This window comes from Lemur catta, chromosome 5 (assembly GCF_020740605.2).
Source record: "Lemur catta isolate mLemCat1 chromosome 5, mLemCat1.pri, whole genome shotgun sequence".
Classification (NCBI taxonomy): Eukaryota; Metazoa; Chordata; class Mammalia; order Primates; family Lemuridae; genus Lemur; species Lemur catta.
This window is the reverse complement of record NC_059132.1, coordinates 34,625,428-34,640,993: the sequence shown is the minus strand read 5'-3', so window position 1 is coordinate 34,640,993 and position 15,566 is coordinate 34,625,428. Positions and strand designations below refer to the sequence as shown.

Sequence of the window (15,566 nt, the reverse complement as noted above, 5' to 3'; positions counted from 1 at the left end):
GGTTGGGGGCCCCACCTGAGCCCTGGGAAACAGGTGAATAGAGGGGACTCTTGGGGTTTGAATGGGGAGAAGCTGCCCTCATCATGGAATGAACGTTGGAAGTCAGGAGACTTAACTTCCAATTCTCTGAACCAGGGTATCTTGGAGGGCCTTTCCATGCTAGCTTTCCATTTGTTTATTCCTTCATTCATTCAGAAAAATCTTTATCGACTGCCAGCTCTGTGCCAGTCCCGTAATAGATAGATACCAGGGATGTGAGTGTTAACATGACAGCTTCAGTGCCTGCTGTTGGTCTGAGCTGCCTCTGACCAGCACCACGGGCTCAGACACATCGCTAATGTGAAGATACACCTACCTGTGTGACATTTAAAACCTGCTGGGTAGCATTTTGGCAGAAAATGCCATCCGTACTTCTCAGATACAGACTGTGAGAGCCATTTCAGGAGCCAGCTCTTCTCCTCCATTTTTGGCCCCACCCCAACCTGGGCTCCTCTAGCGTGGGGGCAGGTGAGAAGAACCAGCCAGGCCTGTGGGAGAGGCGGCCACCCTCTTCAGCTCAGCTCCCACCCTCCAGCTCCCTGGCTCCCGGAGGAGAAGTCCATTCCCTGGAGGATTAGATTAGGGGCCTTGCACACGATCCTCACCCTGCCCCACCCACCCATTGTGGTCTGTTTTGCAGAGTGATAGTGAGGCCTTTTCTGGGTAAGAGCTGTCTGACTCTCGTCTTTACTCTGGGTAGCTCCATTTGGTGAGGTGACAAGGTCACTGATGAGAGAAGGTGGGGCCAGGGACAGAGGCAATAATGGCTTCTCAAGATAAATTTATCAGGAGATTTCTCAAGCAGCACAAATTAGAGCATCTTAAAACCACTAGGTCCTGGCTGTGTATCAGGCACACTTTCTTCCTGTGGCTTGTTTCTGGTTCTCCCGGCCTGACAGGTGGTTCCAGGGCTTAGGTGAGACAGTCCCTGGGTCCCACACAGCACCAAGCCCACAGTCATCTTTGACAGCTAATAAGCAGTGATGATGATAATGTCAATTCTATTTCCTTAGGTGTCGCCTGCAATTAAAGAAATCTGCTTGCAGCGCTACAGGAGCCCACGCAAACCCTCAAAATAAAATGTTTCCGATTCTGAGCCACTTCTGTGGTCCAGAAACAGACTGTGTTGTTATTGAATCCAGTCACTTGCATATTGCTGTTAATTGCCTTTTGTTTTCAAAGAGCTGCTTTGTTTTTGCGTTTCTGGGGGTAGTTGAGGAGGGAGGCGCTCTCCCCCTCTGAGTTGTCAGGTTGGCAAAATATGACATCCCTAATGGATTCAGCCAAGTGCCATGTTTTCATGGGGGCTGCAGGGGCTGCTTTATTAAGACTGTGTTTGCTCCTTCCTCCAGGCCTTCGCTTTGGGTGAGAAGCATCCCGAGTTTAAGGTTGACATCTACGTGCCCTATGCTCAGTGGCTAGCCGAGAACGATCGCTTTGAGGAAGCCCAGAAAGGTAGGCCATACAGACTGGCATCTCGCAGACGGCGCAGGGCAAGGCACTGCCAAGACACACATTTTAAGAAGGTTGCCAGGCCCCCTCCCATCCGTAGGTCCCAAGATAGGTGACTTCATCCTGGGGATGTGACGTGTTTGGTGGACCTGTGGACCAGTAGAAAGAACATGGGCTTTGGGCTCACACACATGTGGGCCATCACTCACTTGCTGCAGGACCTTAGGGGATGCTGTCAGCTCTCAGGGCCTCTGTGGTTACTGAGCAAAGTGCTGTGCACTCCGCTGAATCTTCTGATTTAATCCTCGTGACAGTCCTATGGTATAGGTACCGTTATTGTTATTCCCATTTCGCAGATGAGAAAACTGAGGGTTAAACAAGCAAAGAGATTTCCTGAAGTCCCATAGCTAGGAAGTAGCAGAGAGGTCACTGGAGCCAGGGTACAGTGAGGACAAAAAGTAGAGACTGCCGAAGAGTGAGGCACAGCCTTGCCTCCACTTGCCTTTGCTGAGAATGGAAACTCAGTTTCTGTTCCTGGCTCAGGTGAATGAGGTGACCTCTACTCCTCAGCATTTCCACTGATAAAATGGCTGCACGTGAGGTCTGACAGCGTCTGAAATAGGAGCCAGAGCAAGTATGGAGCTTTAACTGATAATGTTAATCACAGTTTAAAAAATTGACTGCCCTGTATCAGGCACTGGCTGGGCACTTAACCTACATAACCTTGAATCTTGCCAATAGCCCTGCAGAGACAAAGAGGCTAAATGTGCCATGCAAAGTCACAGATTAGCAAGCAGCAGAGCCAGAACTGGGTCAGGATCTGTCCGACTGGGGAACCTGAGTCTTCTATGTTTTACTGCCTAGTTAGGAAGTCTTCTAATTGAAGTTGGGTGTGTCATACTCAATAGCATGTCATTTACACATCTATATGGTGACAGTTGCTACCACCGGACACATTGCAGAACAAATGTCTCCCTGTTGGAGCTCCTCAGCTAAAAGCCCCCACTGAAGGACAGTGTGTTCTCTACTGCTTCAACATTTCCAGAGCACCCAGTTGCTGAAGTATCTGCATGTTTGGGCAAAACACATCAACCTATCCATCTGTCTATGTCTGCCCTTCCAAGAATCCATCACCATAGTAACTTGGTACTCAGACAAGAGATTGCAGATGAGAATGGAACAAAGGCCAGACCTTCTCCTTTGCTAAAGGCGGAGGATTTGGATCATCTGAATGCCCACATGTGGGCAAGTGTCACAGCTACGAGTGCTTCGCTAGCAGCCCCAACATCCTGAGGGGCTGGCCATGTAGTAGGTATTGAGAAAATTTCTGTTAAATGGATGTAGGAACGATTGAGAAATTTTTTTACTTGTTTTCACGAATGTTTGGTTTTGAGAAGCAAGCCAGATCTTTCAAGGTTGTCATCAAAGAGCACCGAGTTGAGTTGGGCTTGGCTCTGTGACCTTGGTGTGACACTTTACCTCCACCTTGCAAAGCCCATTTCGTTGCTCATTTAAAAAGGGAATAATTTTCCCTTCTCATAAGTCTGTTGTGAGGATCCAGTGAGGTAATTAGCAACAAAAGCACTTTGCAAACCTCCAAGCCTGATGAAGTGTCAAGTCCTGTTAGTGTCACCTCAGGAGTCACAAAGCTTTGCCGTGGAATAGAGCAGGGGGCAAAACCTCACTGAAGATGAGCAAGTGTCATCCTTAGACTTTGCCCTGGACTTTGGCCACTCGGGTTTTTCTTTCTGCCATGCCTTCCCAAAGTTGGTTGTCTTTTCCCAGCCAAAAAGCGGTGTATCTCACTGTGTTTTTCTCAGGACGTAGCCTTGGTTATTTATAGCCTTTGGCCTGAGAGGCGGCATCCCAGCAACGAAGTGCTGCAGATGAATGTCCTACTTCCAAAGCAGTCTCCTACAAGCCTTGCAGAATTCTATCCTGTCTCCTGTCTCTCTCCCTGAATTGCATGTGCTTTTGTACCCCCCACTCCAGCATTCCACAAGGCCGGGCGGCAGGGAGAAGCAGTCAGGGTGCTGGAGCAGCTCTCACACAATGCTGTGGTGGAGAGCAGGTTCAATGACGCCGCCTATTACTACTGGATGCTGTCCATGCAGTGCCTTGATATAGCTCAAGGTAAGTAAACATCAGCCAGGCCACTGTTGTCCCCAGCTCTGCTCTGGCACCAAGATAAACATCAAAAGAGCTGGGACATTTTAATTAAAGCCCTCGGCTTGTTTATTGGGTGTATTGTCCATAAGCCTGTCTTGCAGTGGCATAATCTGGTGTGTCATCTTTTTCCAGTTTGCCCATAAGTATAAGAATGGTATGAGGGCCATCCTGGGGTTACGACTGGGAGGTCCAGCCTGTGTTGCTAATTCAGAATATATCTCTTCTTGCTACCTGGGAGCCCACAGCTGGGCCTGGATGAGCGCTGGTTTAAAAAAAATTTAATTAAATGAAAATATGAGCAAGAGATGGCTTTACAATAACACACTCCAATTCCCGCCCATCCCAGGCAGAAAAACGGTTTCAGTGTTGCTTTTTTTTCTTTTTGAGACAGAGTCTCACTCTGTCATTTGGGCTAGAGTACTGTGGGGTCAGCCTAGCTCACAGCAACCTCAAACTCCTGGGTTCAAGCGATCCTCCTGCCTCAGCCTCCCAAGTAGCTGGGATTACAGGTGTGTGCCACCACACCTGGCTAATTTTTCTATTTTTAGTAGAGATGTGGTCCTGCTCTTGCTCAGGCTGGTCTCGAACTCCTGAGCTCAAGCGATCCTCCCGCCTCAGCCTCCCAGAGTGCTAGGATCACAGGCGTGAGCCACCACGGCTGGCCCAATGTTGCTTTCTTTCACAAGACTTCACGTCATGCACTGACGGAGTTCTGGAAGCAGGAGGGACAGGGGGATGTTCTGCACTGGACCAGGCCCATGCAGGAGTGGGGAAAACACTGGAACGGAGGCCACAAGGTTACTTGTAGCAAGTCACAGTCCTTCTGGGTTCCGCATGCCCATCTGTGCCATGTGGTGCCTCTGTCCTGCTTCCTTCATAACATTGCTGGGAGCATGCCTCATGGGGCCTTGCTTCTAGTTTGAAAACCGTCAAGCCCAGGTGTAAGGTGGCGTTTTTCTGTCCTGGCCAGTGGTTTTTTTCTCTGATAAGGAGCAGCACAGAGGGAAGAGGCACGAGGTGAGTGTGAATAAAGTGGGTGTCTGCTCACCCGAGTCCTGCCAGGCTCTTCTGGCATATCTGGGTGTCTTCTCACAGCTGGTGCTTCCCCAGTGGAATGGCCTGGGACAGTGTTGCGTGAGATCTGGAAGAGCCTGAAAGAAATGTTCTCAGACTCTTCCTGGCCATGTACTCTGCCCAGCTGAGACTTCACCATCCTGGGATGGCCCCTGCTCCTAGTGAATACCTTCCCCGTCACTGCATCTTTTTGCTCCTCTCCCTGGCATAGGCCCTGTGTTGCAGAAGAAGCGGTGCTGGCAACAGTTGCCGTCACCTGACCCTTGCCCCTGTGGCCAGTCAGCAGCCACAGATACCGTTTGACATGTCTTCACCCCTCTCGCTCCACTCCCCCCTGCACACAGCAGATCCTGCTCAGAAGGATGCGATGCTCGGCAAGTTCCACCACTTCCAGCACTTGGCCGAGCTGTACCACGGCTACCATGCCATTCGACAGTACACGGTAAGGGGGCAGGTAACCCACTGGGTGGTGGACTGCTGAGGAATCCTAGTCTCCTTTGGGGAGAAGAAGTTTGGTGTTCCTTAATCATCTACTTGTCTGACATGCAGCTAGCTGTGGGCTTCTGAATTACAATCCAGAGCTGGAGTGGGTATTTCCAGTTGCTTTGTTCAGGCGTTGATGACTTGGGCAAACTCTGGATTAGCCAGACAAGGGGGGTGGGAGTTCCATGGGGGCCTCTCCTCTAGGAGGGCGAAGGCCCAGTTATACTGTGTGCTCCTGAGCAGTTTGTTTTCTTTCTGGCCTTTAGTTTCTTTCTGTATAAAACAAGAGGATTGGCTTGATCTCCAGAGACCCAAATAGTTCTTTTTAGTCACTCCCTGATTCCTTTGATGAAGCCTTTTTAAATCTTTCTGGTGGCAATGGGGAACAGTTGACAGGTTGTCAACAGCCTCTTCATCCTGTTTGTCTCCACAGTCACTGAACAAATGATTAAGCTCCTGCAGTGTGAGCTTATCTTGTGCTGGCTGATAAGCTGGGCAGGTGTCAATAGCCAGCCTGTATTGATCACTGACTACGTATTAGGCAATGTGCCAGGGGCTTTATTGTATCAACTCATTTCATCCTTTCAACCGTACTGTGAGTGTGGTCATCTCCATTTTACAGATGAGGAGACTGAGGTGCTTGACAGGGAGGCCCCACAGCTAGTAAGTAGCAGAGCCAGTACTAGAATCCCAACAGGCTGGCTGGAGAGCCTGTGCTCTTAGCTGTTCCCTCCATCTCCCCTCTCATTTAGAGAAAGTGGGCTGGTCTGTTGTTTAAAAGGTGAACGCAGGAGACCTCACACCCCAGCTGCATCGTGTGACCTTGGGAAGTCATTTACCTTCTCTGTGCTTCTGTTTCCTTCTCTATAAAATGGGGATAATAACAGTACCTATTTGCTGGGATTGCGGTGAGGATTAAATGAGTTAATATTGGAAAAGCGCCTGGAAGAGTGCCCGGCACAGAGTGGCCCTGGGTCAGTGTCAGCTATTCTTATTACTGCCCCAGGTGGAGGCCTTACACCACATTCCCGCGGCTGCACCCTGAAGGCGGAGCATCTCGCTGTTTTTTGACCTCTCAAAGGCCCTTCCTTCCACCCTGGGCATTTTCTTCCCTCTAATCTGTGCTGACCTCTTGGCACACTTGCTGCCTTTTGGGAAAGTCTTGCAAAAAAGATTCCTCTGACGGGCTCTGCTAGGCCAGCGGTTAGCCCTATGTTCCTTCTCTTCCCACAGCAGGGTCAGTGGTCTCAAGGGACCTCATCTTCCCTTTTAGTATTTGCTTTCCCTGAGATGAGACCCTCTCAGAGTCCCTTGTCTCTAATCAGGTGCTCACTTGGAGAGAAGTCACCACAAAAGGAGTCCAGACTCAACTCAGGCTTGGAAGTCAGGGCCCAGCTCAGCCTCAGTTTGCCTAAGCCACCCTGGAACCCAGTGCTCAGTGCCGTCTCTCTGAGCTCTCTCGCTGGTCCTCATCCTCATCTTCTCCACACAGGGAGGCACAGGGCTGGGCTCCTCTCTCTGACAGCTGAGCTCTGCTCCTGGACCTGTGTGGGGCTTGGAGCTGAGGGACTTTATACCAGCTGAGTCTTCTTCATTGGCCCATTCTTTCATTCAACAAATGCCTGCTGTGTGATGAGGCCTGGGGACGCAGTGGTGGACATTACATTGTCCCCACCCAGAGGAACTCACAGTCTAGCAAACAGGGCAGTCCTTCAAGGGGAAGGCCTAGAGGCCTGTGAGACTTCCTGGAGGAGATGGCCCCTGAGCCAAGAGGAGGGAGACCAGGAAGAACATGCAAGTGAAGAGGGAGAGGAGGAGGAAGGGCATTCCTAGCAGAGGTCACAGGCTGTGCAAAGGCCTGGAGGTGAGTGGCAGTGTGGGGTTCAGCATCAGGGCCTGGCAGAGCAGCCTGGAAGGCTGGAGAGGAGAGCGCTGGATCCTGCCTGGGGTGATGGTGTCTCTCCCAGAGGAGAGGCGCTGAGCCCGAGGACGCCCCTCCTCCTGTTCTCCCGGGACATTTCTCAGCCTCCACATCTAGTGCAGTAGAACCAGAGGCAGGCTTCATCCTGGTTCTCACCCTGAAAAGGATGTGGTCTCAGGTTTTCTTGGGTGCTTGGAGCTAACAGAGGCTATAGAAATTTAGGAACTAAAGAGAAAGTGCTCATCTCTGAACCAAGGGAGTATGGAGCAAAGTGAGTCCTCAGAATTTAGACCAATTAGGAGCTAAGGCCTTGTGGCTCAGTGATGATAGTGCCTCCTAGGAGGACCCTTCAGGGGATGTCCATTTAGTACCATTTGAGGCTCACAAGGGGAGGGGTGGCTGGCCTATTTTAACCCTTGTCATCTAAAGCTTTGTTACAAATCAGCAGTCTCAGTTGGCACAGTCTGCCGGACTCCTTCAAAACAGGGTATTCTTTTTTTTTTTTTTTTTTGAGACAGAGTCTCACTCTGTTGCCCAGGCTAGAGTGCCGTGGTGTCAGCCTAGCTCACAGCAACCTCAAACTCCTGGGCTCAAGTGATCCTTTTGCCTCAGCCTCCCGAGTAGCTGGGACTACAGGCATGCACCATGATGTCCTGCTAGTTTTTCTATTTTTAGTAGAGATGGGGTCTTGCTCTTGCTCAGGCTGATCTCAAACTCCTGAGCTCAAACGATCCTCCTGCCTTGGCCTCCCAGAGTGCTAGGATTATAGGCGTGAGCCACCATGCCCGGCCCAAAATGGTATTCTTAACCTTTTATGGTCCCCTCCTAATAGAAAATTCCCTATGGTCTGCTGTGCGGAGCTTCTGGCAGCCTCTAGGTGCAGAAGACCAATTCATTCCACTAATGTGTGCTGAGTGCCTCCTATGAGGGCCAGTGCCAGGGAAACAGGGATCACCAGTTGAGGAACCCCACATGTGCGCGTGTATGGTGGTGCATTGGTCAGGCTGCTGTTGGACAGCAAAGAACAGGCATGTGATTTCATGTTCATTGTGGAAGGGGTCAAATGCCTCCATTTAAAGACAGGCTTTTATCAGTGGTCGTGTCCTAAATTGCAAAGTATCTCTTCTCTTTTAGAGCTAATTAGAGGCACCTTGACCTCAGGGACATAGGATCACTACCAACCCCAGAGGCAGTGCAGCTTGGGAGAAAGAGATTCTTGGGCTTTGGAATCAGATCTGGGTTTGAATCCCAGCTCTGCTCTGTTCCAGCCAGTAACTTGGACAAATCATCTCTGGGTGTCAATCTCCTCATCAATACCGCGAGGATAAAAATGCATACCGCAAGCTGGGCGTGGTGGCATGCACCTGTAGTCCCAGGTCCTTGGGAGGCTGAGGTAGAAGGATCACTTGAGCCCAGGAGTTAGAGGTAGCAGTGAGCTCTGATGATGCCACTGCACTCTAGCCTGGGTGACAGAGTGAGACCCTGTCTCAAAAAAAAAAATGCATGCCACAAGACCACATGAGACAGTGGCTGTATGGCACCCAGCACGCAGTAGTGGCTCAGTAAACAAAGCTACTCTTTTGTTGGAGTAAACTCCGAGTTACTGGTATCTACCCTTTGGCCTGGGCCAGCAGCAGCTCAGTTGGAGAATTCAGCCCGTTTGCTGTTCTCTCGCTGCAGGAGGAGCCGTTCAGTTTCCATCGTCCTGAAACCCTTTTCAACATCTCCAGGTTCCTGCTGCACAGCCTGACCAAGGACACCCCCGTGGGCATCTCTAAAGTGTATCCTTTCTCTCACCCCGCCCTCTGTCCTACCCCTCTTGTCTAATGGCCCCGAGAAGTTCTTTCCAGAGCACTTTCCTGGCAGACCTTCCTTTCTCCAGCAGCCCTCAGGAAGAGAGCACGCTTGTCCTCCCGCTGCTGTTTTGCTGCAGAGGTGGCTCAGCCAGCGAGGCTGAGAGGCCACTGCCAAGAGAAGATTAGTTTTTCAGGCCTCTCTGGGCTGAGCCCAGCAATGCTTCTCTGGCCAGCACACTGTCCCAAGCCCCTCCAGAATCCACAGATGAGAGTTTGACCAAAATGGAGGAAGCACCAGGCCTTCAGGCTTGGGATCTTGGGCCTTCCTCAGGTTGGGGAGTGGGAAGCATTTGTTCAGCCCACGTGTGCAGAGTACCTGCTGTGCCCCGCTGGACCAGGTCCAGGCCACAAAGCTGCCATCTTGTTGGGGAGGCCACAGGTCAGGGCCTGGTTCAGTGGACGTGTGGTGTGTTTGAGGGTGGAACGAGGCTGAGGCTGGGGCCCTGGTCAGGGAAGCTGCCTGGAGGAGGAGACATCCATCTTGCAGGCTGAGGCAACCAGGGAAGATGGCAGAGCAGACGTCCCCGGGGAGGACCAGCGTGTGGAAAGGCACGGAGGTAGAGGCGAAGCGAGCACGTGTCTGGGAGGGCTGGAGAGGCGGCAGGACACTGGCCTGGGGGTCGTTTTTCCTCTTCTGGCCAGTGAGGACCACTGAGGGGCAAGAAGCAGAGAAGGGGCTGAAGGGCCTATATGGCCCAAAACTACAGGAAATGACCCAAATCTTGAAGGTCTTGAAAGTCATAGGTGACATAATTATCCCTGTCCTCTTCTAAATCTCCCTGTTCTCTCAGCCCCTTCCCAGCCCCAGCCCCACCTTCTTTCTGTAAGGAAACCCCCTTCCAGGAGAGGGCCCGGCAGTGCTGTTGGTGACAGCTGGCCTCCTAGGGGTCCCAGGCCCATCGTTTCCATTTCAGGGCAAACTCCCCAAAGTCAAGAGGTGCCTTCACTGGCTCCGACCCCTGCGACTGGCCGGTCCACTGGGCCCCAGACAGGCGGCCTGGGCTGTGCGTGTGGGGCCTCAGCACCTGCACCCAGCCTTTCCAGCAAGTCCTGTTCAAGTCAACAGAGTTTGATCAAATCCCTGCCCCGAGCCTCACCCTGTGCCACGCACTGGGGACCTGGAAAGATCTCCTGACACAGTCCCTGAGCAGTTGGGGGACCGCGGTGCAGGAGCCCTGGGCAGGGACTGCAGGAGGGTCAGCCAGGCAGGGGAGGGCAGCATCTGAGGTGACCTGAGATCAGAGCCTCAGGCCAAGGAGCTCAGAGGGGGGGCCCTAGAGAACAGGTGAGGCTGCTGCCCAGAAAGCATCCAGCAGGCCCTTGGTGAAGTGCAGGGAGACTGATGCTGTGCGTCCAGTGGCCTCTGTGAGCCGGGCCTGAGGGTGGCTCCCCAGGCAGTGTGGGACCAGGCCCCACCCAGCAAGGCTGGAGCAGAGGGCACTTGGTGCCAGGTGTCCTAGCGCCTGGCTGGCAGGCTCAGCAGGGCAGGAAGAGCCATTTTGGCCTGGTCCAAAACAAGCCATCAGTAGGCCCAGAGAACCTAAGCAAAGTTAAAATATTAATGGAAACTGCACTGTCTTTATCTCTGGAAAAATCCCTGGGCCTTGCTAGCTGAGAACTACATTTATATCTCACAAATGAGCAGAGCATTCCTCAGGTTCCTTCCTGTGCCCTTCTGGCACCACCACAAGGCCCCCTCCAGGGATAGGCAGTGCTGGCTCTTGGGACTGGGCTGGCCTTTGCTGTCCTTAACCCTGTCGATGGCAGGAACACACTCTTCACCCTGGCCAAGCAGAGCAAGGCCTTGGGTGCCTACAAGCTGGCGCGGCACGCCTACGACAAGCTGCAGGGCCTGCGGATCCCTGCCAGATTGCAGAAGTCCATCGAGCTGGGCAGCCTGACCATCCGCGCCAAGCCCTTCCACGACAACGAGGTGAGGACATGTCCCCTTTGGGCAGGAGGCTCCTCCTCCTCCTCTCTTCTTGGGATGTTTTCTGATGACTCCTTGCCTGGCCTGGGTTCTGTTTGAAAGATGGCTACACTCTCTGAAGGCTCTGCACCCCCGACCCTTGCCCAAGCCTTGGCTTGCCAACTCCTGCTCCTCCCTCTCCTCTCCTCTGTTCTCCACGCAGCCTGCTGTGCTCCAGCTCACAGCCCCAGCCCCCGAGCCTGGCCTCCCTTGCTTCCTAGCCCTCCCCTAGGCTCCCTCCACACCTCCGTGCCCAGATGCCTCTGCCTGCACCTCTGGCCTGGCTGCGGCGCTGACCCTCACCTAGGAGCCCCTGCCCTCCCCACCCCCTTTCCGGAACCAGGTTATGGCTCTCCAGCAAATCCTCCCCACGGTCTCTGCAGTGGGTGCTGTGCCCCAGCCTGCTGTCGTTCAACCCCACAGCTGCTCTTTCCCACAGTCCCCCCTCGAAGCTCAGAGCAGGGACTCGGCATCAGATAGACTTGCGTTCAAATCCCAGCCCCACCATTTCCTAGCTGTGCTCAATCTTTCTGAGCCTCAATTTCCCTCTTTTATCACAGTGCCTGGAGTATGGTAAGTGGCTGGTAATTGGTGGCGGTGGTTATTGTTCCTGCCAGGAGAATAGAGCCCTGCCTGTGAAGTGGGCCCCAGGTGACTTGGGGTATTTCTTTAGGCCTTTCTCCTGCTTCACCACAGCACAGAGCCCCCCCGGGCCCAGGCCCAGTGCCTCCTCCCTGCCCACCCAGGTGGCCTTTTCTCTTTTCAGGGGGAGGAGGGAGAGGCAGACATGTGCCCACTGCTGGTTTGGTCCCTCGGGCAGTCTGTGGTGCTTGTTTTTATAGGAGCTGGTGCCCTTGTGCTACCGCTGCTCCACCAACAACCCATTGTTTAACAACCTGGGCAACGTGTGCATCAACTGCCGCCAGCCCTTTGTCTTCTCCGCCTCTTCCTATGGTGAGTCCCTGCGTCCCTGCACGTGTGGCTAAGGCAGCCAGGGGTGGCTGGGCTCGCTCCACTGCTTACTGGCCACAAGACATTGGGCAAGGCCCAAAGCCCTCCAAATGTCCTTGTTTGTAAATTGGGGCAGTATGACACTCACCCTGCCTGACACACTGAGTCACTGTTAGTGTCCCCAGAGATAGGACCCAGTGCTGCCCAAACCTGAAGCACTCACTTCTTGGAACCTGGTGCAGGGCTTTGCGTCACGAAATGCCCCAGGAATAGAGGCCCGTGGTCATGCATTCAGCTGGGAGGCTGAGATGGGCTCTCAAGTTGACAAAGGGTCAGAAGCCCCTCGCCAGTAGCTGAGCAGAGACCACACACGCAGAGAGGGGGACTCCTGCCTGGGATGGAGAAGGAGCTCTGTGGTCAGCCCACCTCCCTGGCCATCAGTCCCCTCAGCACCCTCTCTGTGCCCTGTGCCCCCAGAGGTGCTGCCCCTGGTCGAGTTCCACCTGGAGGAGGGGATCACTGATGAAGAAGCCGTCTCCCTCATTGACCTGGAGGCGCCAAGACCCAAACGGGAGAACAAATGGCAAGAACTCACAAGCAACAGTATCCTGTGCCCTTGGCCACTGTGCAGTGGGCCTGGGGGCAATGCGGCAGGCAGGAGGGCCAAGCCCAGGGGGTGGTAGCCGCTGCTGAGCCTGGCCCTGGGGCCTAGAGAGACTGGAGAAGCCCACACGGTGGCAGGGGCGGGGGCCAGAGATGGGCAGAGAGCTGGCTAGGGTCTGCAGAGCCAGAAGTAGTGAATGTCACCTTGGTCTTACCCTGTCCCTCATTCCTGTGAGAGTCTGCCACCCGCCCTGGCTCCTGGCCACACACAGCTGATAAGTGGCTAACACAGTATATGATGTCCGTATTGGTGGCTCTCACCACCTGCTCAGGTGACTTTTACATGCAAGTGACAGAAACCATGACTCAGGCTGGACAAGCCAAGGTGTGTGAGGAGGCCTAGCAGTAGCCCCAGCCTGGCGGATCCAGGTGCTCGCTCCGTGCATCTGGGGCCGTCTCTGGTTCTCTTGGCTCTGCCGTCCTCAGTGTGGCTTCCTTCTTGGGCACCACCACCCCGCTCACCCCCTCAACACGGTGACAGAGATGGCCACCAGCAATGCTGACCCTGCGTCCCATCAGCCTTGCAACCCCTGGAAACAGCGGACGCTTCTCCCAGCTGTGTCAGCAAAAGCCCCAGGGCACACCTCAGTTGTCCCTCTGGCCTGTGGTAGGGACTGTGGTAGTTGTCCAGGCTGGGTCCTGCGCTCACACCGTAGCTTGTGGCTGAACGTGGGAGGGGGCATCTCACAGGCAGTGCATCTCCTGGGACCTCGTTAGCACCAGCGGCTGAGTCGCCGGCCTGCTGGGGCTGAGGGCCTGCCTCTCTAGCAGGCTCCCAGGTGATGCCACTGTCCACACTGTGAGGCACAGAGGTGAGAGGGGAACACAGGGAGCCGTGTTTGCAGAAGCACAAAACTCGCGCCTGCCACATGGGCTGACTGCAGCACCGTGAGATGCTCAGGCCGGGTGGGGACTGGTGTGTCCCTTCCTGGGCCTGCCTTTGTCACATCAGGTCTTCCACAGAGGGTGGCTTCCAGGGGCCTCCACACAAGTCCGACCTGGCTTAGGGGTCTGCTGGAGCTCCCAGCCCCTTCTGCTCTGCGAAGTATGCCCTGTGAGCCATCGTGAGTGCCTGCAGACCACGTGGGGATCGCCAAGTGTTTGCAGGAATGTCGGGCTTGCTGGCCACGCTTTGCAGCCGGGCCCATCATTTCTGCTCCCACTCGCAGTGGCTCGCAGGCCTCTGCCTGCATGGTGCTTCTGGCCGGCCAGCCCACAGGAGCCGCGGTGTGGCCGGTGTGGGGAGGTGGCTGAGGGCAGCAGGGGCCCAACAGATTCCCTTCTGTCCCCTCCCTAGCCTGTGCACTGGGGCCAGCTCCTCCTTGGCCTGTGTCCCCTCCGTTTCTCTACCTAGAAACCCATTCCACAGGCCTTGCCACTGTCCCCACAGCTGTGGGGAGACACAAAGCCTGGCTGATCTCCCGTGAGTCTTAACATGTTGGGTGGAGGGTGCGGCCTGTTTCCTGCTCAGCCTCAGTTTCCATCCTTGACCAGACCCCTATAGATTCGCAGACTCTGCGGCTGGATGAGACCATGGACTCCATGGGAGACGATGACCCGTTCAAGGCAAAGCTGAGCTTTGAGGTGAGGGCACCTCTCTGAGTGACGGCTGCCGGGCGGGGCCTGTGGGAGGACGGTCTCAGGTCCTTTCTCCTGTGCACACAGGGACCCTCTACTAGAGGTTGTGGCCAAGGAGGATTGGCCCAAACTTCCAGATGTGGCAGCCTGACGGGGGAGTTGGGAGCCAGGGCTGCCCTGAGGCCAAGGGTGCTGATGGTGAGGCAGCTTCCGCTCTGGCACGAGGAGGAGCTTGTCACTGTGAGGGAGTCCTCCCAGGGCAGCCCCAAAGATCCCGGGATCGTGATCCACATAAACATGTCACCGTGGCTGAGTGAGGGCACCGGTGCCCTGCTTCCCTCCCTTCCGGCCCCGCAGCAGGGTGGCTCGGAGTTCGTGCCCGTGGTGGTGAGCCGGTCGGTGCTGCGCTCCATGAGCCGCCGGGACGTCCTCATCAAGCGCTGGCCGCCGCCCCTGCAGTGGCAGTACTTCCGCTCGCTGCTGCCCGACATCTCCATCACCATGTGCCCCTCCTGCTTCCAGGTACAGTGCCCGCTGCAGCAGCGCACGTGTGTTTCTCTCTGCGCTTTTCCATTTCCCAAATGTCCCTCTGCGGAGGCTAAGCATCTGGGAGGAGCAGCACAAGTGAGCTCTGCAGGGCCACGGCCTCGGCTCGGAGTTGGGGGAAAAGGTTGGGTTGTCCTTGCCCTCTCTGCATGCCACGTGCTATCTGGAGTGGACTCCACTTGGCCCTGTGCTGTCCGCACCTGCCCCAAATCCAGGAGGGCTGGGCAAGTGTGGTGTGCCTTTGACCCTCTGTCAGGAAAAAATGGGCCTCAGCACCCCCTCTCCTCCCCTCCCCTCCCCCACCCTCAAAGGCACGACAGGCCCTTTGTTTCAAGCCCCGCCTCACTGCCAAGCCCTCCCCACCTTGTGGCATCGTCCGGCCTGGCTCAGGGCTCGTGGCCATCTCTCCTCAGATGTTCCACTCAGAGGACTATGAGCTGCTGGTGCTGCAGCACACCTGCTGCCCCTACTGCCGCAGGCCCATCAACGACCCCGGCCCGTGACCGGTGCCTGCGGGCCCAGCACTCCCTCCGGTCGCCTTGCTGTCCCCTGAGCTGTGGAAGGGGAAGAAAGAGTTAAGCTGTCAGAATGTGTCTTCTGTCCAGATGAAGTTTGTATTTTAGGGAGGGGCCTTGTGTAACTACAGAATTCCTATTTATGGCATTTCATGCCTTGTAAATAGCACCAGGAGATGGGGAAGGGAATGTACGTATCTTTTCTAAGAAAAAAAATCTGCTAGTTGCAGAACAGCTCCGAGTTGTTCGTGGCAGCCTGCTGGAGTCCACAGATCTGTCAGACCGTTAACACGTACACTTTGCCAACAGATTGCCTCAATAATGACAAATAAAAGGGCTACTTATTTTCA

The 15,566-nt window shown here is 54.6% G+C and overlaps 1 protein-coding gene across 6 annotated transcripts in view; it reads left to right on the top strand.

Annotated features, from left to right (window-relative positions):
- IFT122 (intraflagellar transport 122) overlaps positions 1–15,566 on the top strand; it is a 75,836-nt gene extending 60,270 nt beyond the window's left edge. For 2 of the 6 annotated variants that reach the window (XM_045551499.1, XM_045551497.1), the window contains 10 exons: positions 1,392–1,494; positions 3,484–3,624; positions 5,079–5,176; positions 8,819–8,919; positions 10,762–10,927; positions 11,806–11,917; positions 12,392–12,517; positions 14,082–14,161; positions 14,513–14,677; positions 15,115–15,566. In XM_045551499.1, coding sequence (XP_045407455.1) covers positions 1,392–1,494; positions 3,484–3,624; positions 5,079–5,176; positions 8,819–8,919; positions 10,762–10,927; positions 11,806–11,917; positions 12,392–12,517; positions 14,082–14,161; positions 14,513–14,677; positions 15,115–15,204 — 1,182 coding nt within the window. In that variant the 3' untranslated portion in view covers positions 15,205–15,566. Of the gene's footprint in view, positions 1–1,391; positions 1,495–3,483; positions 3,625–5,078; positions 5,177–8,818; positions 8,920–10,761; positions 10,928–11,805; positions 11,918–12,391; positions 12,518–14,081; positions 14,162–14,242; positions 14,678–15,114 lie in introns of all 6 variants that reach the window. The other 4 variants (XM_045551496.1, XM_045551493.1, XM_045551498.1 and 1 more) reach the window with 3 other exon arrangements.